This window comes from Lagenorhynchus albirostris, chromosome 4 (genome assembly GCF_949774975.1).
Source record: "Lagenorhynchus albirostris chromosome 4, mLagAlb1.1, whole genome shotgun sequence".
Classification (NCBI taxonomy): domain Eukaryota; kingdom Metazoa; phylum Chordata; class Mammalia; order Artiodactyla; family Delphinidae; genus Lagenorhynchus; species Lagenorhynchus albirostris.
In genome coordinates this window covers 95,396,014-95,421,875 of record NC_083098.1, presented here as the reverse complement: position 1 = coordinate 95,421,875, position 25,862 = coordinate 95,396,014, and the positions used below count along the sequence as shown (strand labels likewise).

The 25,862-nt window shown below is 36.0% G+C and overlaps 1 protein-coding gene across 1 annotated transcript in view; it reads left to right on the top strand.

The window, feature by feature from the left end:
* STIM2 (stromal interaction molecule 2) overlaps positions 1–25,862 on the top strand; it is a 168,639-nt gene that overhangs the window by 48,047 nt on the left and 94,730 nt on the right. Inside the window, exon 2 of the mRNA XM_060148403.1 lies at positions 18,202–18,332. Within this exon, the coding sequence (XP_060004386.1) occupies positions 18,202–18,332 (131 nt within the window). The remainder of the gene's footprint in view (positions 1–18,201; positions 18,333–25,862) is intronic.

The window sequence follows — 25,862 nt, the reverse complement described above, 5'->3', positions numbered from 1 at the left end:
GCTGGATTTGTAATTTTCATTTTTAGTACTTCTTTCTTGGTTTGGTACTGCTGTTAAGCTATCCTCATAAAATGAGTTAAGGAAGTTTCTATTCTCTTTGTGTCAAAGGTAGAATTCCCTTTTCCTTGATTATTGTTAGAGCTCACAGATGAAAACATCTGGGCTTGGAATTTTCTTTGTGGGAAAAATTTCCAGGTGGTTTAGTTTTTAGTTCTTTGAAGAATATAAGGTAAAAGTAGTATCTTCCTGTGGTGACAAACTAGGAGTTATAAGTGAAAAATTCATTTTTTTATTTTTTTAGGATCCTGTAAACCTTTAAAAAAATTTAAAAAAAAGTTCACAGGAGTTCTTAGTTTTCAATTTATGTATGTATGTATTTATTTAAATTGAAGTATAGTTGATTTACAGTGTTTGTTAGTTTCAGGTGTAGAGCAAAGTGATTGTTTCATATATATATATATATATATATATATAGTTATATATATATGTACTTTTCCAGATTCTTTGCCCTTATAGGTTATTACAGAATATTGATTATAGTTCCCTGTGCTATACAGTAGGTCCTTGATGGTTATCTATTTTATGTATAGTAATGTGTATATGTTAATCTCAGACTCCTAATTTATTCCTCCCTGCTTTCCCCTTTGATACCTATAAGTTTGTTTTCTATATATGTGGGTCTATTTGTTTTGTAAATAAGTTCATTTGTTTCTTTTTTTTTAAGATTTTTTGAAGATTTTTTTTTTAGATTCCACATTCTTTGATTAATATTTTTTACTGAATGGTTTGAGTTGAGCAATTTTGTCTCCGTTTGTTGAGGTATTGCCTACATGCTTTTTGTCTGTAAGTAACTCTTATATTAAATACAATTACATTAAAAAATAGGTTATCTACTATATTGCTTTACTACAGTTTAGATTTGTGTTTTAAGCTTCTTAAGTTTGTAAGGTTTCTAAATAACGAATCTTTAAGGAATCTTTAGAGGACTTTGATCTAGATACCTAAGTTCAGCTTCTTGCTCTGCCAGTTACTATCACGAGTATATCTCTTACTTTTTGGGCTTCATATTCCTCATTTGTAAAACACATATCTACTTCACATAGTTTTCATGAGGATAAACTGTGAAGTGCTTTATAACCATAAACTATATATAAATGAAAGGTTTTAAAGGTAGTGAATATAGATAAAATGTTCCAAGAAAGAAAGAGGTTAGAAGGAAACAATATTACATAAGTTATAGGTATGTAACATAGTGATTCACAATTTTTAAAGGTTATAGTCCATTTATAGTTATTATAAAATATTATCTATATTCCCTGTGTTGTACAGTAGATCCTTATAGCTTATTTATTTTATACATAATAGTTTGTACTTCTTAATCCCCTACCCCTATTGTGCCCTTACCCCCTTCCTCTCCCCACTGGTAACCACTAGTTTGTTGTTTATATCTGTGAGTTTGTTTCTTTTTTGTTGTATTTACTAGTTTGTTGTATTTTTTAGATTCCACATATAAGTGATATCATACAGTATTTGTCTTTCTCTGTCCAACTTAAGTTCACTCAGCTTAATACTCTCCAAGTCCATCCATGTTGTTGCAAATGGCAAAATTTCATTCTTTTAAAAATATAGCTGAGTAGTATTCCATTGAATATATATACCATAATCTTCATCCGTTGATGGACACTTAGGTTACTTCCATATCTTGGCAATTGTAAATAATGCTGCTACGAACATTGGGGTGCATGTATCTTTTTGAATTAGTGTTCTCAGTTTTTTGTTTGTTTCTGGATATATACACAGGAGTGGAATTGCTGGGTCAAATGGTAGTTCTATTTTTAGTTTTTTGAGAAACCTCCATAGTGTTTTCCACAGTGGCTGCTCCAGTTTACATTCCCACCAACAACGTAGGAGGGTTCCCTTTTCTCCACATCCTCATCAATGTTTGTTATTTTGTTTGTTCTTTTTAATGATAGCTTTCTGACAGGTGCGAGATGGTAACTCATTATCATTTTAATTTGCATTTCTCTGATGATTAATGATGGTGAACATCTTATCATGTGCTTGTTGGCCATCTTCATTTCCTCTTTGGAAGAATGTCTATTCAGTTCTTCTGCCATTTTTCAATTGGGTTGTTTGTTTTTTTGATGTTGAGTTGTATGAGCTGTTCATACATTTTGACTATTAACCACTTACTGGTAATATCATTTGCAAATATTTTCTCCCGTTCAGTAGGTTGTCTTTTTGTTTTGTCAATGCTTTCCCTTGCTGGGCAAAAGCTTTTAAGTTTAATTAGGTCCCATTTGATTATTTTTGGTTCTATTTCTTTTGCTTTAGGTGACAGAGCCAAAAATTATTGCTTTGATTTATGTCAAGAGTGTTTCTCCTGTGTTTTCTTCTAGGAGTTTTATGGTTTCTGGTCTTACACGTAGGTCTTTAATCCATTTTGAACTTATTTTTGTAAATGGTGTTAGAGAATGTTCTAATTTCATTCTTTTACATGTAGCTGTCTAGTTTTCCTAGCACCACTTACTGGAGAAACTGTCTTTTCTCCATTGTATATTCTTGCCTCCTTTGTTGTAGATTAATTGACCATAAGTGTGTGGGTTCTGGGCTCTCTATTCTGTTCCACTGATCGGCTATGTGTCTGTTTTTCTGCCATTACCATACTGTTTTGATTATTGTAGCTTTGTAGTATAGTCTGAGTAAGGGAGCGTGATTTCTCCAGGTCTCTTCTTCTTTCTCAAGATTGTTTTGGCTATTTGGGGTCTTTTGTGTGTCCACCTAGATTTTAAAGTTATTTGTTCTAGTTCTGTGAAAAATGCCCTTGTAATTTTAAAATTTTTATTTATTTTAAAAATTTAATTAATTTACTTTTGGCTGTGTTGGGTCTTTGTTGCTGCACGTGGGCTTTCTCTAGTTGAGGCGAGCAGGGGCTACTCTTTGTTGTGGTGCACGGGCTTCTCATTGTGGTGGCTTCTCTTGTTGTGGAGCACAGGCTCTAGGCGTGCGGGCTTTAGTAGTTATGGCTCGCGGTCTCTAGAGTGCAGGCTCAGTAGTGCTGGCACACAGTCTTAGTGACTCCGTGGCATGTGGGATCTTCCCGGACCAGGACTTGAACCTGTGTCCCCTGCATTGGCAGGCAGATTCTTAACCACTGTGCCACCAGGGAAGTCCACCCTTGTTATTTTGATAGGGATTACATTGAATCTGTAGATTATCTTGGATAGTATTGTCATTTCAACAACATTAATTCTTTCAGTCCATGAACACGATATGTTTTTCCTTCTGTTTGTGTTGTTTTCAATTTCTTTCATCAGTGTCTTACAGTTTTCTGAGTACAAGTCTTTTACAAATTCCTTAGGTAGGTTTATTCGTAGATTTTTTTTTGATGTGATGGTAAATGGAATTGTTTCCTTAATTTCTCTTATACTGTTTTGTGAGGGTTTTGAAATGTAACAGATTTCTGTGTATTAATTTTGTACCCTGCCACTTTACTAAATTCATTGAAGAGCTCTGGTAGTTTCTGGTGGCATCTTTAGGATTTTCTCTTTGTAGTATCGTGTCATCTGCACACAGTGACAATTTTACTTCTTTCTAATTTGGATTCCTTTTATTTCTTTTTCTTGTCTGACTGCTGTGGCTAGGACTTCCAGTATTATGTTGAATAAAAGTGATGAGAGTGGGCATCCTTGTCTTGTTCCCAGTCTTAGAGGAAATGTTTTCAGCTTTTCACCATTGAGTATGATGTTAGCTGTGAGTTTGTCATATATGGCTTTGATTATGGTGAAGTATGTTCCTTCTGTGCCTACTTCCTGGACAGTTTCTGTGTAAATGAATGTTGAATTTTGTCAAAAGCCTTTTCTGTGTCTATTGAGATGATCATGTGGTTTTTATTCAGTTTGTTAATGTGGTGTATCACATTGATTATTTGCAGATATTGAAAAATCCTTGCATCTCTGGGATAAATCCCACTTGATAACAGTGTATGATCCTTTTAATGTATTGTTGGGTTCGGTTTGCTAGTATTTTGTTGAGGATTTTTGCATCTATGGTCATCAGTGATATTGGCCTGTAATTTTCTTTTTTTGTGGTATCTTTGTGTGATTTTGCTTAGAAGTAACCTTTGAGATCTGTTTGAGTCCCTCTGGTTTATAGGAAATAGAAGCTACTAGTGTATGTATAGAGCTGTCTGCACAACCTAGGCTTCCTGTTTTCCAAATCGTTTGTTTTTCCTAGTTTGTCTTCCTTCAAATTAAACACTGGATGCTTGAGAGAAACTTTGACTTCTTTAGGCACATAGTTGAGTACGTCATTCCCAAGAGGTTAGGTAGAAAAGTACATGTGATATTAGGGAGAAAAAGGAATTTTAAGACTTTAGTTTCTTAAGTTACCAGTAATTAAAAGTGCTGTCAAAGTAGTTATTGGTTTTTTTTTTTCCACCAGAGTTTAAACAAAGAGAACCTTGTTATACTTTTCAGGGATTAAAATTCATGTAATGCAGTAAGAAGTAAGGCTCTGTGTAGTTGCTGCATAACTTTGTACTTGAAATTCAGTTGAAATTTTACTTAAAAAAATTACTTCAGTATAATTTTAGTAAAATTTTACCTTATATTTAACATGAAAACTTTCAAACCAATTGTATTTGTAAGAGTTAGTTCCTTGAAATCTAATTTGTCTGCTTAATTCCTTATTGTCACTAAATATAGTCTTGAAGAAAATTGTTTCCTTCAGATTTAAGTTCATACTCATAGTGGGAAGGGTTGTTTTTATTTGAGCTTTGAAGATTCAGTATACAGTAAGTCCCCTACATATGAATGAGTTCTGTCTGAGAGTTCTGTTCGGAAGTCCAACAAAGTTAACCTAGGTACCCAACTAACACAATCGGCTATATAGTACTGTACTGTACTGTAATAGGTTTAAATATATTGTCTTGTATTTGTGGTGTCTTATCCCCGGGACGGGCTTTTTCCTCCCTCTCTCTCACTGATGCAGTAACTGGAGACCCCAGACTGCTGCTCTCTCCTTCGCTCCAGCTTAGCCTTCTCTGCCCCTTCTTCTTCGTTAGAACAGCACATATTTCAGTTGCTAATCCCTATCTCTAGTTCCTGTTGTCTGCTCTCATTTAAGAATTTCCTCTTTCCTTCCTTTCTTACCCTTCCTTTCCCAGGAAGTTTATTCTTTATGAAATGATGAGACACACAGGGACATATTAAAAGGACATACTAAAAGGGAGGAGGCCAGGTTTGCTGAGGCAACTTTAAAATACCAAATGTCTTTGTAGAAAATATGTGTCCCATATTTTAAGTGAATTTTAAAAAATTTTACTTAAGTCATTTTCATCACGCTTGCATATTTTTTAAAGGTAATGCTGTTACATGCTAGATTTGTCGGTAGTTATTTTGAATAAAGTTTCTAGGAACTGAGGCTGTGTTGTTTTTGTTTGAATACTAATTTCTCTGCAGATTTAATAAGCATTTATATAAAATTAATTGTAATTTTGTTGATTTAAAGTTGAAGGTCACATTTAACATGGCTTGTTACTTCTTTGCTCTGAAAAGCAGGACATTTTACTTAAATAAAACTCATTACATATATCCTCGTCACAAAAGTAGGGCATATACCTTCCATAGAGAAGGTTTAGTTCCTTTGTATAATACATGTTAGTTTCTTTTTAGGTTTTATGGGTGTTGTTAGCTGCACTATAGTTCTCCAGGTTTACCAAAACCATGTATTATTTTTTACTTATATTTTTCAATGCTACTCATAAGAAGTTATGAGGGTGAATATTTTATGCTAATTTTGCAGGTGAGGACGTTAAGAACCAAAGATGTTAAGAGGTTTGCTGAAGGTTACATGGTTACTGCAGTGAAATTGAGATTAGAGCTCATGTCTGTTGCCAGAGTTGATGGTATTATGATTATTTAGGGAATATATGAGCTGATAGGTAGACAGTTACATGTGATTATAATAGTTATGCATAAAAATGCTGTGAAAGTGGAGAATAGGAAATATCTGTTAAGCAGTCAGGAAGGCTTTATAGAGGGGGTTAATCACTAGTGAAGTGATTCTTCAGGGATCAGAATGTGCTTTGTATTTCTTGCTGGGTTGAATGGGCTTTATTCTTTGGGGGATTGGGAGGTACTGAAGGATTTCAGCAGGAGGGGTGATGTGACCATCTTCATATTCTAAAGATATGGTGGCCGTAAAAGGGGATACATTTGTAGCATGGTAGTACTAGAGATGGGGAGACCATTACAGGAAAGCTGTGGGGGAAGTGATGAGGTTATCTCTGATGGCAGTGGTGGAGAGGAGGAGAGGAGGGAACTGGATTTGAGCTTTTAATAGTCAGACAACATACAAATGTTGTTCTCACTTCTTCCATCCCCCACCCACCCCACCCCATCAGAAAAAGAGCTAAAAGTTTGCGTTTATAAAACTGACCCAGTTCTGATCATCTTCAGGTTGCTGATCTGCAAAGAGCTTTGCTCTTAATTGTTAAGGGTATAGCTACATTTAGGATAGAAATCATGTCTTTTAGTGACAAAGCTCTTTCTTTGGATGGAAGCTAAATTTATGCCTGGATTATGGTAATAGTGTAAATAAGACTTTTCAATATAGGATCTACACAGTCACATCATTTCAGGAAGCAAAGCTAACATTACTTAAAATGATCAGTACTATTTTATGAATGACTTCTTTCATTCCATTTTAGATCATTATAAATCATTTCTTAGAAATTTCTGATTGAGTTCTGTAGGCAGGAAGAATGCTGTAATTGTCAGTCTCTTTGATATCATGTCCTTCTAGGCCAGATTCTACCTATTTGCTGCCACCCTGTATCTTGTCCTTTCCTCATATCCTGAAACGGAAGAGACCTGTTGCAATGTTCCCATCCGTCATGTGGTAGGTGGAGTTTTCTTGGATTGTCTGTAAGAACAGTCTTCCTATTGCTAATTGGGCCAAACTCATAATAATATGAATTTAGTTTTTAGTATCTAATCTTTCAGAGATTTAGTTTATATATCTTTCTCTAAAATTATGAAACACAAAGGAAAATGATGCATAGTTATATTTATGCTTGATAACCAATGAGGTCTTTTTCTGATTGATAGCATATCTATTTGATGGAGGCTGCATACCATAGTGGAATGAATGAGAGTTCTAGAAATTAGTAAAACTTACCTTGTAAATATTTTTGTAATCTGCCCCATTCTATATCACCTTATTAGCACAATCTTAGTTCGGACCTTGTGGCTTGGCATAATAAAATAACTTGTCTCTCTGCCTTCAGTCTGTTGTCCTCGAATCCACACTCTGCAGCTACCTGAATATTCTATAGGAAACACAAATCTCACACCATCCCACCCATGTATCCATGAGTCTGTTGTTGCTAGTGAGTTCTGCTAAATGCTTGAATTTGTGGCATAACCAGAGTGGCTCCTTGAATATTTAATTTCCATGAAGTCTTGCTAGCTCCGACAATTTGACACACACACACCCGCACACATACTTGACTTCTGTAAAATATTTCAATGCATTCATTTCTTTTTATGCTTTAAGTACTGTTTACTTATTTACTTAATAACTTGTTGATAGTATTTATTAAAATACTTGATATAGATTGATGTTAATTGAGATGGGTATAAAATTATGAAAAGATAAAAAATAGGACACATAACTGATAGTAAATAAGAAAGCGGCACAGATCTCTGTCAACCATCTTCATAATTCCTTTTTCAAAAAAAATTATTTATTTTATTTTTGGCTGCATTGGGTCTTCGTTGCTGCTCGTGGGCTTTCTCTAGTTGTGGCGAGCAGGGGATACTCTTCATTGCGGTGCACGGGCTTCTCATTGCGGTGGCTTCTCTTGTTGCAGAGCATGGGCTCTAGATGCACAGGCTTCAGTAGTTGTAGCACGTGGGCTTCAGTAGTTGTGGCTCGCGGGCTCTAGAGTGCAGGCTCAGTAGTTGTGGTGCATGGCCTTAGTTGCTCCACGGCATGTGGGATCTTCCTGGACCAGGGATTGAACCCGTGTCCCCTGCATTGGCAGGCGGATTCTTAACCACAGTGCCACCAGGGAAGTCCCTTTTATACAATTTTTAAAGGTTACTTTCCATTTACCATTATTACAAAATATTAGCTGTGTTTCCTGTGTTGCACAGTACATCCTTGAACCTATCTTACACCCAGTAGTTTGTAGTTCTCACTTCCCCACCCATATATTGCCCCCACCCCGCCCAGGCACTATAGAGCAGACTTTATATCTGAGTCTGTCTGTCTTGTTATATTCACTAGCTTGTTTTATTTTTTAGATTCCACAAATAAGTGATAGCATACAGTATTTGTCATTCTCTGTCTCACTGATTTCACTCAGCATAATACCTTCCAAATCTATTCATGTTGCTGCAAATGGCAAAATTTCATTCTTTTTTATAGCTGAGTAGTATTCCTTTTTATTTATATACCACATTTTCTTTATCCATTCATCTGTTGGTGGACACTTTGGTTGCTTCCATATCTTGGCGATTGTAAATAATACTGCTATGAACATTGGGGTGCATGCATCTTTTTGAATTAGTGTTCTGATTTTTTTTTTTTTTTTTTTTGGATATATACCCAGGAGTGGAATTGCTGGGCCAAATGATAGTTCTGTTTTTAGTGTTTTGAGAAACCTCTGTACTGTTTTCCACAGTGGCTGCACCAATTTACATTCCCGCCAACGGTGTACAAGGGTTCCCTTTTCTCCATATCCTCGCCAACATTTTTTATTTGTGTTCTTTTTGATGATAGCCATTCTCACAAGTGTGAGGTGATAATCTCGTTGTGGATTTGATTTGCATTTCTCTGATGATTACTGATGGTGAGAATTTTTTTCATGTGCCCTTTGGCTATCTGCATTTCCTCTTTGGAAAAATGTCTATTCAGTCATTCTGCACATTTTTTAATTGAGTTTTTTTTTAAATCACCTTTTTAAAAAAAATTTTATTGATTTTTGGCTGCTTTGGGTTTTCGTTGCTGTGTGCGGGCTTTCTCTAGTTGCAGTGAGCAAGGGCTGCTCTTCGTTGTGGTATGTGGGCTTCCCATTGCAGTGGCTTCTTTTGTTGTGGAGCATGGGCTCTAGGTGCGCAGACTTCAGTAACTGTGGCACGCATGCTCAGTAGTTGTGGCTCACGGGCTCTAGAGTGCAGGCTCAGCAGTTGTGGCACATGGGCTTAGTTGCTTCATGGCATGTGGGGTATTCCTTGACCAGGGCTCGAACCCGTATCCCCTGCATTGGCAGGTGGATTCTTAACCACTGCGCCACCAGGGAAGCCCAAGTGGTTTGTTTTTTGATGTTGAGTTATATGAGCTATTTATATATGTTGGATATTAATCCCTTATCGGTCATATCATTTGCAAATATTTCCTCCCATTCATCAGGTTGTCTTTCTGTTGATGGTTTCCCTTGCTGTGCAAAAGCTTTTAAGTTTAGGTAGGTCCCATTTGATTATTTTTGCTTTTATTTCCTTTACTTTAGGAGGCAGAGCCAAAAAAATATTGCTGTGATATATGTAAAAGAGTGTTCCACCTATGTTTTCCTCTAGGAGTTTTATAGTATCTGGTCTTACATTTGGGTGTTTAGTCCATTTTGAGTTTATTTTTGTATATGGCTTAGAGAATGTTCTAATTTCATTCCTTTACATGTAGCTGTCCAGTTTTCCCAGAACCACTTATTGGAGAGACTGTCTTCTGCATTGTATATTCTTACTTTGTTTCTTATAGATCAATTGACCATAAGTGTATGGGTTTATTTCTGGGATCTCTATTATGTTCCATTGATCTTTGTCTGTTTTTGTGCCATTACCCCATTGTTTTGATTCCTGTAGCTTTGTAGTATAGTCTGAAGTCAGGAAGCATGATTCCTCCAGCTCTGTTCTTTCTCAAGATTGTTTTGGCTGGAGTGTATTTTTTTTAAAATTAATTTATTTTTTATTTATTTATTTTTGGCTGTGTTGGGTCTTTGTTGCTGTGCACGGGCTTTCTCCAGTTGCAGCGAGCGGGGGCTACTCTTTGTTGTGGTGCGCGGGCTTCTCATTGCAGTGGCTTCTCTTGCTGCGGAGCACGGGCTCTAGGCACGTGGGCTTCAGTAGTTGTGGCACGTGGTCTCAGTAGTTGTGGCTTGCGTGCTCTAGAGCGCAGGCTCAGTAGTTGTGGCGCACGGGCTTGCTTACTCCGCAGCATGTGGGATCTTCCCGGAGTAGGGATCGAACCTGTGTCCCTGCATTGGCAGGTAGATTCTTTTTTTTTTTTTTTTTTTTTTTTGCAGTACACGGGCCTCACTGTTGTGGCCTCTTCCGTTGCGGAGCACAGGCTCCGGACGCGCAGGCTCAGCGGCCATGGCTCATGGGCCTAGCTGCTCTGCGGCACGTGGGATCTTCCCGGATCGGGGCACAAACCCATGTCCCCTGCATCAGCAGGCAGACTCTCAACCACTGCGCCACCAGGGAAGCCCACAAATTTACTATTATTCCCGTTTTACAGATGAAGAAGTTAAGGCAAATAAGTTAAATAACTTTCCTGAGGTTATATAATAAGAGGCAGAATGAGAATGAATTAAAAGTTCTTTTTCCTCCTACAGAGTGCTCAACATTTCTCATCTGAAAAATTGGGATAGTGATTTTATTTTTGACTGTTGTTAAGTTCTCGCACTGAGAGAGAAGTGAAACAGAGAAGTGAAACAGTTGGATCAATACCTGTCAGTAACAGCAACGTTCTCTTTATTTCCTGAGGTGTTGATATAGGTAGAATGGTTTTAATGGTCTTTGTTCTCCATAGCTTATAGCTTTTTAAAAAATTGTGGTAAAATATATATAACATAAAATTTACCATTTAAACCATTTTAAGTATATAATTCAGTGCCATTAAGTACATGCACAGTGTTCTGGTTGTAACTTTGAATTATCATTTTCTTCCCTCCAAAACAAATAAAAATAAGCAAAGCTATTTCACTACTCTGTGCACATAATGTTGCTAATCAAAATGTTAGAGTTTAGGGCTTCCCTGGTGGCGCAGTGGTTAAGAATCCGCCTGCCAATGAGGGGACATGGGTTCGAGCCCTGGGCTGGGAGGATCCCACATGCCATGGAGCAACTAAGGCTGCATGCCACAACTATTGAGCCTGTGCTCTAGAGCTTGCAAGCCACAACTACTGAGCCCACGTGCCACAATTACTGAAGCCCACGTGCCTAGAGCCTGTGCTCTGCAACAAGAGAAACCACCGCAATGAGAAGCCCACGTACCGCAGCAAAGAGTAGCCCCCACTCGCTGCTACTAGAGAAAGCCCGTTCACAGCAATGAAGACCCAATGCAGCCATAAATAAATAAATAAATAGATAGATAAATAAATAAAGTTAGTGTTTATAGCATCCTGGGAAATTAGGAGTCAGTAAATAAGTGTATGCATGCATCTGTTTACTTTTGTTTTTTGCACCTAGTCAACAATATTTTCCTGCATATGACAGATACAGCAAAGTTATACTCAGATATAGTATTGCTTTCTAGGAGGTTATAGTATAAAACACAGTGGGAAAAATTAGGCAGCTGTCAATGAAATCTAGAGATAAATACAGCTGCATAAATATTTCTCATTTATTTACATACATTAAATGAACATATTGGTTAACCACAAATGTAAGTGTAGATATTTTTGGGTTGAGGAATGTGTTGGTAAATGAATTGCATATTAAGATAGTTTTGAGGCAGAGGCATCACCTTGTCTCCTACCTTTAGAGAGACTCTTTGAGAAGATTAGCGGTAACTTTTTGAGGTGGCAAGGACAAGATGCTTTGTGAGGGTGGGGGAATAAGTGGGAGTGAAATAATCAGAAGATGGTAAGTTGAAAAATATCCCTGGAAAGTGGGAAAGGACCTAAGTAACTGAGTTTGTATCAGATAGTCTGTTTAAAACATTTGGAAGGTATAATTGAACTTAGCAATTTTTAAGGGAAATTTTTAGCTAACAGATGAGGGGAAAGTTCTTTCTTTTTACAAGAGTCAGACTAATTAATGAGGACTTTGTAAACAAAGTCAGTGATTCAGAGCTCCAAGAGGCAGTCATTAATCAGAAAGGGTTTCAAAATAAAGGCTCTTTATTTTCTTTTCAGTATAATACTTAAGCCATAATTTGATATATCAGCAGTGGTGTCTCAGCCCTGTTGTTGGTGAGGTCTGTCTCCTTTGTTGAACTTTTCAAAAATCTGAGTTAAACATTTGAGATTCAGAATCCACCTGCATTTTTATAGCCTCCTGGTATAGCGTTGTGTATACGAGTTACAATTTTCCTTTTCTCATTTGTTGTTCTGGCATGTAATATACTTTCAGTAAATATTAGCATAGTTTGAATATCTATGAAATTATATTTCCTGGTACCATATACCGGGAAATATAATAGATTATGGGTTAAAACTTCTCTTTAAAAAAGTATGTGGCAGCCTTTATTATTTATTTATTAGACTTTTTGAGAAACATCCATTAATCCTCCTGTATGCCAGGTGTTGGTGATATGCTAGACATTGGGATAATAAGAGAAATAAGGCAGACTCTGCCTTAAAGAGGATATCAAAAAAGAAAGAAGACATTATTCACTTTCTTTTTGAGTTTGAATCAGATTGTTGGTTTATTGAAAAATGACACCAAACGGTTATCTCTGAAGATTTTAGAGAAGATTTGCTCTCAAAATATGCAGATTGAAGTGTTTGATTTGATAAATGCTTGAACTATTAGTGGAAGCACCAAGTATGAACAATATTTGTTTAAAATTTTTCTCTCAGTGGTAGTAATTAAGAAAATCCTAATCATGAGACTCATAAAAGTTGCCAGCGTGGTAAGCCATGTTCTTGGCAGTATATGATGTTGCACATTGTTAATGGGCTACAGTCATTGGTTTGTGATGAAAAGTCGGCTGGCTCTCCTTCTTAGTTCTCTTCTGCATGAAATTTGCTGACCTCAAAGGTATTATAGGAGGGAAACTAGCTTTAAAGACTGGATTTACTTTTTCAGTTTCATTTATTTCTTAAGCTCTTATTTTCTTACATTTCTGAACTATATTCCTTGCCTATATCAATTGACTGGGACAACAAAATATAGAATATGGCATAAATATTTGTGCCTCTAGTAAAGGCTTAATGGAATCACATTTGGCGCAGTTTGTAACTCTGTGTTGTTTGGTTTCACTCAGCCAAATAGAAGTTACCTTTGTTTTACCTAGACTTTTATTAGTTCATTCTAAAAATGTCAGTCATATTTGTCTCCTTTCTCTCAGTACACTCAGTTGTCACTTCAGTCTGACCTCTTCCATCTATCCTCACTGCTGTGGTTGTAGTTTATGTTGTTACTTCCTGCCTGTACTGTTGGAATAGGCATTCACTGGTAACAAGCATGTAAACTGAGACTATAGTTTTTTCTCTAGATTAAAATAAAACTGACTATATGGGAAAACATTTTTTGAACTTGAAAGCACTACACAAAATATAAGTTGTGATTTCTGTTATATTTGCCATCAAGTCACAGTTCACTTAAAAATGATCAGTGGCTTCTTTTAGTCTCTTCTTTCTTGGTTCATTGCCGTTCACTGACGGATAACCCCAAGCCATCTTTCCAGATTCACATCCTACTGCTCCTCCACCCATGCTTGCTAGTGTTTTCTTCCTCCCTCTGGGCAGTACTGTTAGCTGGCAGAGGACAGTTCCTTGTTATGTGGGACTGGCCTCCCCAGCCCTCCGCTGAAGGCCTACAGCAGCAGATGGAGGAGAGGTGAGCAGCGAGGAGCCCTGAGTAGCACTCTCAGTAGAGAGCCAGTCTGCTAGCCAGACTGCTCTTTGTGGGTCCCAGATATCGTCTTATTTCCTCTTTGGGTTTGTTCTTGTTTTCTCTTTTTCTAACCCCACTTATTAAAATCCAATTTCTCTTTCCTAATACCACCAAAAATGCAATTGCTTGCATGTAAAAGCCAGTCAGCCATAATTATTTATTAGGAGTAGTACTGTATAATAATAATGTACATATATTATAACATATATAATAATAGTAATAATATATAGTCATGAATAAAACAAGCTTAGTCCTTGCCTTCATGAAATTTTATCTTTGCTGCTAAAGTATAAGGGCCTTGAATCTTAAATATTTTAAAGTTCCCCTCCATTATTTTTTTATAATGTGTTGTATATTTTGTTCATTAAGTATTTAAACAGCAGTATTTGACAGTGGAAAAATAGACTTTATACTTTAGGCTCTTGAGGGCCACTGAATACTTTTAATTGGAGCAGGAGTAATATTAGTAGATTTCTACTAACACTTAGAGTTAACTTTAGTACTATAAAGAGGTGAGGGGTTTTACTGTCACTTTCTACATCGTAGTTTTCTAATCAGCCAAGTAATTTTGTGAAAAGTTTTTCTCTTCCAAACATTTATATTGGAAACCAGTTAGGTAAGTAATGCAGTAAACATATTTTTTGAGCGCTTACTATGTGCCAGACACTTCTAGGCACTCAGAAAAGAGCAACAATCAGAACAAAGCCTTTCATCTCATGATTGCATTACAGTGGAGGATTGGACAGTAAGAAAGTAAATACATAATATATGCACTGTGATTAAGTGCTGTGAAGAAAAATATAACAAATAGAAAAGGAGAAGGCTATTTTAGATAGGGAAATAAGATGACCTCTGAGGAGAAACATTTGTGCTGGAATGAACCAACAGTGGGTGTACTTGGGAGAAAGAGCTTTGCAGGCCAAGGAAACTGCAAGTAGAGGGTTTCAGTGAGTAATTTATTAACACTTTTTCCCTTTTATTGTCACTTTAGAATAATCTGTAGATCCCTCTATAGTCTGACCCTCAATGATATTGTCAGTCTTTTCTCTTAATTACCTAGTCAAATGGTAATAATAATGCCTATTTTATAAACAAAGTGAAATATATAATTTATATATAAATTTATGTAATACGTTATAGACACTCTGTAATTGATAGTTATTGTCATCATTATTTTGTTAGTATAACTATTAGCAGCTTATGTTCTTGCCCATTCATGTCTTCCTAGAGAACACTTGCTCATCTTTTAAGAATCAATGTGTAAATATCACTTTCTCCTCAAATCTTCTTGCTATACAGGACTACTCCCTTAGTTTTATTGCCATTATATATTTATTACATGTCTGTCATTGTACTTGCCATATTTAACTTTCCTTTTACCCTTTGTATACCTGGCTTCTAACCTGAAGTCTGGCATTTATGTATTTTGCTAGATAAGTAACAAATTAAGAAGTTTATTTAGTTGGCTTCTAATATTTATATTTGTTTAAACTTTCAACATATGTCTGTTACTGTGGTAGTATACTTATCGTAAAGGTTTTTTCAAGGGGAGTGTGAATTAAAGGTACGTTATTCTCAAAAGGAGAAGTAATCTAAGAAGTATAGGTCTGTATTTCAGATTATGTCTGTCATTTATGAGGTATCTAGTGATCCCCTTCCTTGGGACACATTTATGCTTCTTGGTTCTCTCTGCTTCTCAGCCAGGTTCTGGCAGTATCTATGATAGCAATCCTTTATTCTTCTCTGACACTGGTGACACTGATGCATTTATGTTCATTATACTGACACTCGAACATGAATTGGAGTCTTGAAGACTGGTGTGAATCCCAGGTCTGTCATTTCTAGGGGTGTGATCTTAAGAAAGTAACTCATTAGTCTCATTTCCTCATCTGAAAAATGGAGATAATATGTTCCTCACACAGGGTTGTAGGGATTACATTATGTACATGAAAGAGCATTGGCTTCTAGAATATATCAGATGTTTCTTATTAGGTGAAATCATTTTAATTCAGTAACTCTGTTTCTGCAGAATCAGATTGAGCGTTTGTTTGGCTTTGGGTAGAGGAAAACAAGGTGGAATTTAACAATGGTGTTGATTGCTGACTTTGGTTAAGTCTTACTCTGTTTCAGCTGATTCCTTTTTTTCTCAGTGGAATGTGCTGGTCTTGATCCAGAGGAAAGAAAGGAATGCTCAGCATAATAATGCTAGAAAGATATATCACACCACATTGCATTTAACACAAGGTGAGGGCACCAAGGGGAGGAAATTTGCCTTAGTTGGGTGTCCAGCACCAAGTACAGGGCCTGGCACATGACAGGCACTCCATATCATGTTTAAATGAACAAGTGATTCTGTTTAGATGAGAAACCTGTTCTGGCTATGGAGTACATAGTGCATTTTGGGTAGCTAAGGTAGATGTCTGTAAGATGTTGGCAAAGGAGACTGATTTTGGTATTTTAGCAGTTGTCTTTGAAACCATTATACCTGATTCATTATATGTACAGTTCTTTTATATCATATTGTATAAAATGCATAAATGTATAAATGTATAAAATTGTATAAAATCATATTGTATAAAAAGCTTAAGCTTTTTAATGTTTCTGCCGTCCTCACTGTTGACTTCGCTTAGAGAGTTTGACAACAAAGCCTATTTAATCAGAGTGAGTGATGCTGAGACTTTCCTTATTGTACTAGTTGTAATAACTTTCACTTCATATGTTTGTTAGCAAAATAAATACGTGTTAAAAATATGTCTGCTGGAGGCAGTAGCATGTTGTATACACATCATCTTCACACCATGTGTTGTTGTGATACCTGAGAGCTTATATTTTATTTTGCATCCATTCAGAATAACTTGTGGGCATATGAGGGTTCTGGATGTCTTGTGAATTAGGGATCGTAATTGACCATTATGCCTGTAAGTTCTTAGATTTTAGCAAATCTTAATCAGAGTTTTGAATATTTATACACATATTTATGTCACATAACTTACAATTTCATTTTTAGAGAGTTTCCTTTTCTGTTTCCTTCCCTTCTAAGATTAAAGGAATCAAAATTAAGTTTCAGATTAAAAACTTAAAACTATTAAATGTTAAATTGCCAAAATGTTCTATAAGTAGAACTTGCAGGTAATATAGGCTTAAATTGTTTTTTTTTTTAGAAAATTATTAGTTTGTCTCCAGGACTGGCTTCTTTTCTTGTAATTTTTTTTCCTAAATGCAGAATTAGATATTCTTAGGCCGTTATGGCTGCAATAGAGCTTAGTAAACATCTAGTCTACTTGCTTTATTTTAGAGAGGTAACTAAGATACAAGGACAAGTGATTTGTCCACAGTCAGTTAATTCATAACAGGACCAGATGATAAACTAGATTTTTAACTATTGTTGAGGAGATGGCCATACTGTGGCTAACCCTTCTGTTATGCTAATAACCACTTTAAACTTTAAGACCATACTGTTCCTAGAAATACATGTGGATCTGATGATGTTTTAAAAGGATATTATTTTAGTGACCTGGTAGAAGTCAGTTCCTGGAATTTGTCAATCCAGCAGTCAGCCAGATTGGGTGTGAGTGAAGTTTTGGCAGTACTTTTCCATTTTGGTATGTAGACTGTTTACTAATTGAGTCAACAGGAGGTAATTTTTACTAATCTCATTTTAAGCCATGAAAAGCCCCACATTCTCTTTAAATTGTTAGTTTTGACAACCTAGATGTGAGGATTCACTCATTTTCCATAGGAAAAGGTTTAGCCAATAAACATATGTTAAGAAAAACATGAAGAACAAGATTTTTAAAAATTCAGTTTTTCCTTGTTGAATCTAAGAAGTTATACATTTTATTTTAAAAAGTCATATGGTGGACTCTTGGATTCTGTTAGATAGAAAAATGATTAAAAAATGTCTAAGGATCATGTGAATAGTCTTCATTTCTTTTTCTTGTATTCTTTGTGATGTTTCCCTAGGACTTACATTTTAAACTGGACTATATAAAAATAGCACCTTGTACTCTGTGATGTTTAGTTTTTTTTTCCTTTTTTTAAAGGAGAGAGTTTATCTGTTTTGGGGGAGGAAAAATTTATAAATATAATGATATGGATAAGAAGAATGTAGACAACCTGAATTTAGTACTGGTTTTAGTTGACTAATATCAATTAAATTGAATTATTTATTTTTAGTCAGTGTGTTCATATATTATACTTTTGATGTGAAGAATACCCTACTAGACTTCTTAAAGCCTCTTAGTTTGACTTAGTCTGAAATTTAATTTGTTGGTTTTGTTTTAAATTACATTCTCTTGACTATAGCTTGTGTTTGGGGATTGCAAGTTAGTAATTGCCCTTTGTTCTATTTCAGATCCCTGCATGTCACTGAGTCCACCATGCTTCACAGAAGAAGATAGATTTAGTCTGGAAGCTCTTCAAACAATACATAAACAAATGGATGATGACAAAGATGGTGGAATTGAAGTAGATGAAAGTGATGAAGTAGGTGGAAACCCTTTTTCCCTGGTATTCTCTTAAAACAGAATGACCAAGTTTTTAGTCTTAAATTTTCCCATTATTCCTTGTATGACTCAACTCCTTCATCTTCATCATCTTTAGTTTTTCTCTTTACATTTTAATTTTACCCTTTGTATTTACATGGTTTTTCTTTTTTCTTTTTTTTCACATCTATACAGGTCTTCTCAGTTTTATAAGAATTCCCACTCTGTGTACTTGGGTTTCTCAAACATATATCCTATTCTGACTATGTCAGTTATCTATTGCTGCTTTACAAACCACCACAAAATTTAGTGGCCTAAAACAACATTTTGTTATTTCTCCTGATCCTCTGGGTTGACTGGGCTTTGCTGAGCACTTTTTCTGTTCCCGTAGTTATGGCCTGAGAGTCACTGTGGCAGTTGCATTCAGTTGCCAGCTCTGCTGGGCTGGAATATCTCAGATGACCTCTTTTCCATCAGAGTCTCTCTCCATCCAGTCTCTCATCATTCAGGAGTCTAGCTCAAGCTTCCTTACAGCATGGCAGCCAGCTTCCAGGTGGCAGTGTTCCAGGAGAACAAGTTTCCATGTGAAAGTGCTTATCATGCCCCTGCTTGCCAATGCCTGTTAATATCAAATTGGCTTAACGCAAGTTATTTAGCTGAACTCAGAGTCTGTGTTGGAAAGGATTATACAAGGATATGAATACCAGGAGATGTGGTTTACTGGGGGTCACCAATGTCCTAATCTACTGTACTCACCGTACAAATAAATAGTACTTTATTTCTTAAGCATTCTCATCTTACCCCTGTCTATTGTCCGTTTTAGTTTTCTTCTTAGAGGTTGTTTTCTTTTTTTGACTATGGTCTCATTCTAACCAAATTCCCCAGTCAGTTTTTAGTTCTTTTCACTCTTTTTGTTGTATTTGTCTCTGTTGAGATGCTTCTCTTTTAGTTTACATGATACTAAATTACACTATTTTCTACATTATTATCTAATGTTGTATAACAGTGACATCCTCTCATCACATTTTTATCTAATCACATTGTTATGTAACAGAAACATTCTCTAAAGATCGATTTTTGACCTGCTGTATAAAACATTTACCTTGAGAATGCTCATCCACTTTTAGGTTACTCCTGATGCCTCCATCTCTAAGCCAGTCCAGATTCTGACGTACATATATTGCTTTCTGCCTGACATCTTTTGAGGGCTCTTGTTTTCAGCTTAGTTTATCTAAAGCAAAATCCCAGATCTCTCTTTGAAATCCCTCACTGTTCAATGGCAATTGTGGACCTACTTCTCCTCAGTTTTTACTCTTTTATTTAATTTTTTTAAAGTTTATTTTATTTATTTTAAATATTTGGCTGCTTTGGGTCTTTGTTGTTATGTGCAGGCTTTCTCTAGTTGTGGCGAGTGGGGGCTACTCTTCATTGCAGTGCACGGGCTTCTCATTGCGGTGGCTTCTGTTGTTGCAGAGCACGGGCTCTAGGTGCGCGGGCTTCAGTAGTTGTGGCACATGGGCTCAGTAGTTGTGGCTCGCGGCTCACGGGCTCTAGAGCGCAGGCTTAGTGGTTGTGGTGCATGGACTTCGTTGCTCTGTGGCATGTGGTATCTTCCTGGACCAGGGCTTGAACTGTGTCCCTTGCGTTGGCAGGTGGATTCTTAACTGCTGTGCCACTAAGGAAGTACCAGTTTTTACTCTTTTAAATTAGGAGTTGGCAGACTTTTTCTGTAAAGGGCCAAATTATGCGTTGAAATATGTCCCCCCCCCAAAAAATATTTTGAAGTCCTAACCCCCAGTACCTCATAATGTGACCTTATTTGGAAATAGATTCATTTCAGATGTAGTTATTTAAGAGGAGTGTATATTGGAGTAACATGGGCTCTTAATCCAATATGACTGGTGTCCTTGTAAGAGAGGAGAACACCATGTGGACAGACAGACACAGGGGAGAAGATGATCATGTGACAGTGGATGCAGAGATTGGAGTTATGCAGCTACAAGTCAAGGAATGACAAGGATTGCTGGTGACACCAAAAGCCAAGAGAAAGGCATGAAACAGATTCTCCCTTAGAGCCTTTCAGAGAGCATGGCCCTGCTGACACTTTATTTAGATTTATAGCCTCCAGACCGTGAAAGAATAAATTTCTGTTATTTTAAGCCACTCAGTTTATGGTACTTTGTTACAGCAGCCATAGGAAACGAATATAGGCCAGCTAGCAAATAGTTTAGATTTGTGTGAGCTGCATGATCTCTGTTGGATCTACTTAACTCTCCCATTGTAGTGCCCAGCAGCCATAGACAGTATATGAACTAATGGTCATGGCTGTGTTCCAATAAAACTTTGTTTGCAAAGACAGCCATCAGTCTGTAGTGTGCCAACCCCTGCTATAAATAAAATCTTGTGTTCTTAGAATTTAGTCCTTTTTCATTTACCTGTTTTAGTTATTTACTTATTCCATTTTAATCTAGGTATTTATTATCTTATGCCTAGATTATTACCTCTAATTTTTTCCTCTCTAATCATCATGCATATCACTTTTGAGAGTGTCTTTCTCTAGCTAAGAAATTTAACAGTGATTTCTTAGTACTTATTAGATCAGATATTAACTCTTTAGTCTTTTTTTTTTTTTACTATCTCTGCATCAGCTGATTCATGCTTACTGAGAGATAATCTCTTCTCATTGTGGTTAAATCATTTTAATTAGAGTTCAGTTCTATTAATACCAAAATCATGGCTTTCAGTTCAAAGTAGTCAAATTTATTTCTTTCATTTTTGGAACTGCAGATGACAGGATAGTCCTATTTTACATTGTTTCCAACTTAAAAAGTATTTGAAGTATGTAAATATATTCTGTTGGTCGTAAAGTAGAGTAAATGAAATGAAGTTGATGATTATTAGGAATTTTACTTGCTGGAATATAACAAAGTAGTTGTCATTTATTGAGGGTCACTTTATTATACTGAGTAATTCATTCTCTCAACATCATCACCATTCCTTCTCTTTCTTCCAGTACAAACACACACATACACACAATAAAATCAAGCTATAAAACTACTTTTTAGAAGTAATACTCTGAATTATTAGTGATGAATTGTTCTTTCTAATCCTCCCAAGATTGTCTAAATTGTTTACTTAGTTGCTAATATAGTTGCTTAAGATTTTGATTATCAAATATTCTAACATAAATTCCATTTATTCCATAAATTATTACTATCTATATGAATTATGGAGTCAATAGAATTTTATGTTCATATATTTGATGCTCTTTGTAGAGGAAATTATTCTCTAGACTAAACAGATTTCCTGAAATTATTGTTGTATATTTTCTTAGTCATTTACAGTATTAGTTTGATCAAATTCCATGTCAACTCAGAGAGAGTGTAGTCTTTAGTAGATGAGTACTCTGTGCAGTTTCATAATTCTGTCCATCAATTAGATTGGAGATAATTTACAACACTAATTCTTGTACTGTGTTGAAAGGTTATAATTTTAAGTTATTACACTGATGGTGCTAAGGTTTCCTTTGATTTTGGTATTTCTGAGGAACTAATCATTGCTTATATTGTTTTAGGTTAAGAAATATATTAATTCAGAGGGATTATTATTTTTTTTTTATAATTTATTTTTTTTGGCTGTGGTGGGTCTTTGTTGCTGCACGCAGGCTTTCTCTAGTTGCGGCGAGTGGGAGCTACTCTTTGTTGCAGCGCAGGGGCTTCTCATTGCTGTGACTTCTCTTGTTGTGGAGCACGGGCTCTAGGCACACAGGCTTCAGCAGTTGTAGCTTGTGGGCTCTAGAGCGCAGGCTCAGTAGTTGTGGTGCACGGGTTTAGTTGCTCCGCGGCATGTGGGATCTTCCTGGACCAGGGCTCGAACGCGTGTCCCCTGCATTGGCAGGCGAATATGGTTAATTTGAAGAGTTTTAGTATTATAAAATGTTTGAAAAGAGTGGTGTGCACTTTCACTTTTTAAAGCTGGAATAGTTTTAGGTAGCCACATTTCAGAAGTTACAAATTAACTTATTAAGATTGGTTAATTCTGAGCCTAGAATAAGGCTAGATTCTTTATATTAAAAATCTACTTAATAAAATTACTTTTGTTATTAATTGATATATCAAGTTATAAATATTACTACTCTGGGGTGTTTTCTGACACCAACCAGTTCTTCAGTTTTCCAACACCAACTGCATTTCCAACAATTCAATTCAATTCTGACGCTCTCTCCCTGATCCCACAAGTTAAAGGGCTCAGTCTCATAATACTGCCCTTACCTCAGATCCCAGTCACAAGTCTCTGGTTATGTTTTTGAACTTCTGACTGACTGGCGATAAATCTGGGGTTCCCATGGCTCCTTCCTCAGGTTTGAACATTTGCTGGGTATGTATCTGAAAAAAACAAAAAAACACGAATTCAAAAAGATACATGCACCCCAGTGTTCATAGCAGCATTGTTTACAATTGCCAAGATATGGAAGCAACCTAAGCATCCATCAGCAGATGAGTGGGTAAAGAAGATGTGGTACATAAATACAGTGGAATACTACTCAGCCATAAAAAGAATGAAATTTTGCCATTTGTAGCAACATGGATAGACTTGGAGGAGTGTTAGGCTAAGTGAAATAAGCCAGACAGAGAAAGAAAAATACTGTTTGATAGCACTTATATGTGGAATCTAAAAAATAAACTAGTGAATAATACAAAAAAGAAGCAGACTCACAGATATAGAGAACAAACTAGTGGTTACCAGTGGGGAGAGGGAAGAGGGGAGGGGCAATACAGGGGTAGGAGATTAAGAGGTACAAGCTATTATATATAAAATAAATAAGCTACTGTACAACACAGGGAATATAGCCAATATTTCATACTAATTATAGAGTATAACCTTTACAAATCACCATATTGTACACCTGTAACTTATATAATATTGTACATCAACTGTACTTCAGTTAAAAAAAGGAAAATTTGCTGGAATGGCTCACAGAACTCAGGAGAACACTTTACTTATGTTTACTGGTTTATTAAAAAGGATATAACTCTGGAACAGCCAAGTGCTGTATATGTATAGGACAAGGTATGGTAGAAGGCGCATGGAGCTTCCATGCCCTCTCTGGGCATGCCGCCCTCCCAGCACCTCCCACACCTTGATATATTCACCAACCTGGAAGCTTTCTGAATCTCTAAGTTCAAGAGTTTTTACAGAGCTCAGTTTTCCCAGAGGTCAGGTAGCTGGGACTGAAATTTCCGGTTCTCTGATCACTTGGTCTTTCTCATGATCAGCCCCATCCTGAGGCTATTTAGGGGCCCCTCCCTTAGTCATCTCATTAGCATGAACTCAGGGGTGATTAAAGGAGGAAGGGACACTATCACTGAGGAAATTCTAAGACTTTTAAGAGCTCTGTTCTAGGAACCAGGGATAAAGACCAAATATATTACTTATTATATCACAATTTAAAAAATATTTAAATATGGAAAAATAGCAAAAATTCATATTTTTTAATTATTAAAAATACCTTCAAGAGAAGGATCTGTTGCAATTGTGTATAATATATAGACAGAGAGGTATTAAGTAAGCTTATGCAGATATTTGACAGCCGATTTGATGTATTTGATTGCATAATAATTCCTAGAATTACAAGTTATTTTAATCTTTTTATCTCATCATCAGATAGTAAATGCTCAAATGTGTGAAATATTATCATTATCACTGTGCCAAACAAAGTAATCACGCATGGCTGTATAATTTATACTTCAATGGAATTCTTATTGAGTCTTAAATTTTAGTGGAATTCCAAATATTTTGTAATAAAAAAATAATAACTTTGTTAAAAAGTAAAACTTATGTTAAAAGAACTTAGAATTCTATCAGTATAATAGGTGAACTTGAATGTTTAAAAACAGAAGATATCTTTCTCTCTGTATTTCTTTTAATATGAATATTTAAAAGCAAATATAGTATGCTTCTGTGTTTTATTAGTACCCCCAAAAATCTAGAAATCCATTGTACAGTATGGTAGCTACTAGCTATATTTGTCTATTGAGCACTTAAAATTGAGGTGTGTTATATGTGTAAAATGCACTTCAAATTTTGAAGATTTACATAAATATTGAAATATTGATTACATGTTGGAAATGATTATATTATGGGCATACTGGGTTACATGAAATATAATATAAAATTAATTTCACTTGTTTTTACTTTTTAATGTGACTCCTAGGAAATTTTTAATCACATATGTAGATCACTATTTATATTGGACAGGACTGATCTTAGAGACTATAGTGTGTTGCAGGCTTTAAGAGAATGGGTTTTTTCTTTTTTTTTTTTTTTGTGGTATGCGGGCCTCTCACTGTTGTGGCCTCTCCCGTTGCGGAGCACAGGCTCCGGACGCGCAGGCTCATTGGCCATGGCTCACGGGCCCAGCCGCTCCGCGGCATGTGGGATCTTCCTGGACCGGGGCACGAACCTGCGTCCCCTGCATCGGCAGGCAGACTCCCAACCACTGCGCCACCAGGGAAGCCCAAGAGAATGGGTTTTTAATTCTGTAGTTTTTGGACCAGTTTGGTGCCTTCAGTTCATTATTGCTACATCTTGATTTGTATTTCTTGTTAAAGTGTCTTTTTTTTAAAGAAGTGAATATTAATACTGTTATAGGTCTCTAGTAGCCATCATTAGGAAACTTCATGAATTTAATAGGAAACCTTAGAAATTTAAAAATACTTAATTTCTTGTGATTTTTGAATGGAAATATTGCTTTTTAAAAATTTTAGCAAAATATTTAGCATTTGAAAATGCTGGTTGGAAGCTTAATTTTTTTCTCTTTAGTACCTATTGTTTTTGGTCATATGAGAAAGCATTTACTTTTCTAGTTTATTCATTCATTTGATATTGAGCTAATATTTGAGGATCTATTCCATGCCAGATACTCAAATAGATCTTGAAATATATCAGGAAAAAAACAGACAAAATCGCATATAAATCTTGAAGCCCTTACGCTAACATTCTGATGGGGCTTGTGACTAAACAAAACAAAACTAAACAAGACTAAACAAAACAAGACTAAACAAAGCAAGACTAAACAAAAAACTAAATAAGCAGGGGAAGGGGGATCAGGACATGTAGATAATGGATGGCTGTAATTTTAAATAGGATGGTCATGGCAGGCCTCATTAAGAAGGTAACAAAGTGTGTACTGTTTGCAGTGCTTGGACAAGTAAGAGAATAAATATCTGGCAATTTTCCAGAGCTATTTTACAATTGAAATTGGAGGCCTAGGGGTGTTTCAGATTAGGAACAGGATATGCAGCTTTTGCTCTCTAGGTCATTGTCTTCTGACGCAAGATCTAGAAGATTAGATGTCAGTGTATGCTGAATTTGTGACCTGCTTAGATTGAGTTATTGATTACAGTTAAGTTTGCCTGTTCTGTCAATATTGAAGATATTTTGGACAGTGTAGGTACTTGATTAGCCAATAATTTAAATGAGAGTATTGAATGGTTTTGTGGCCCTGAGCACAGCAGTAGGAGGCAGTGAG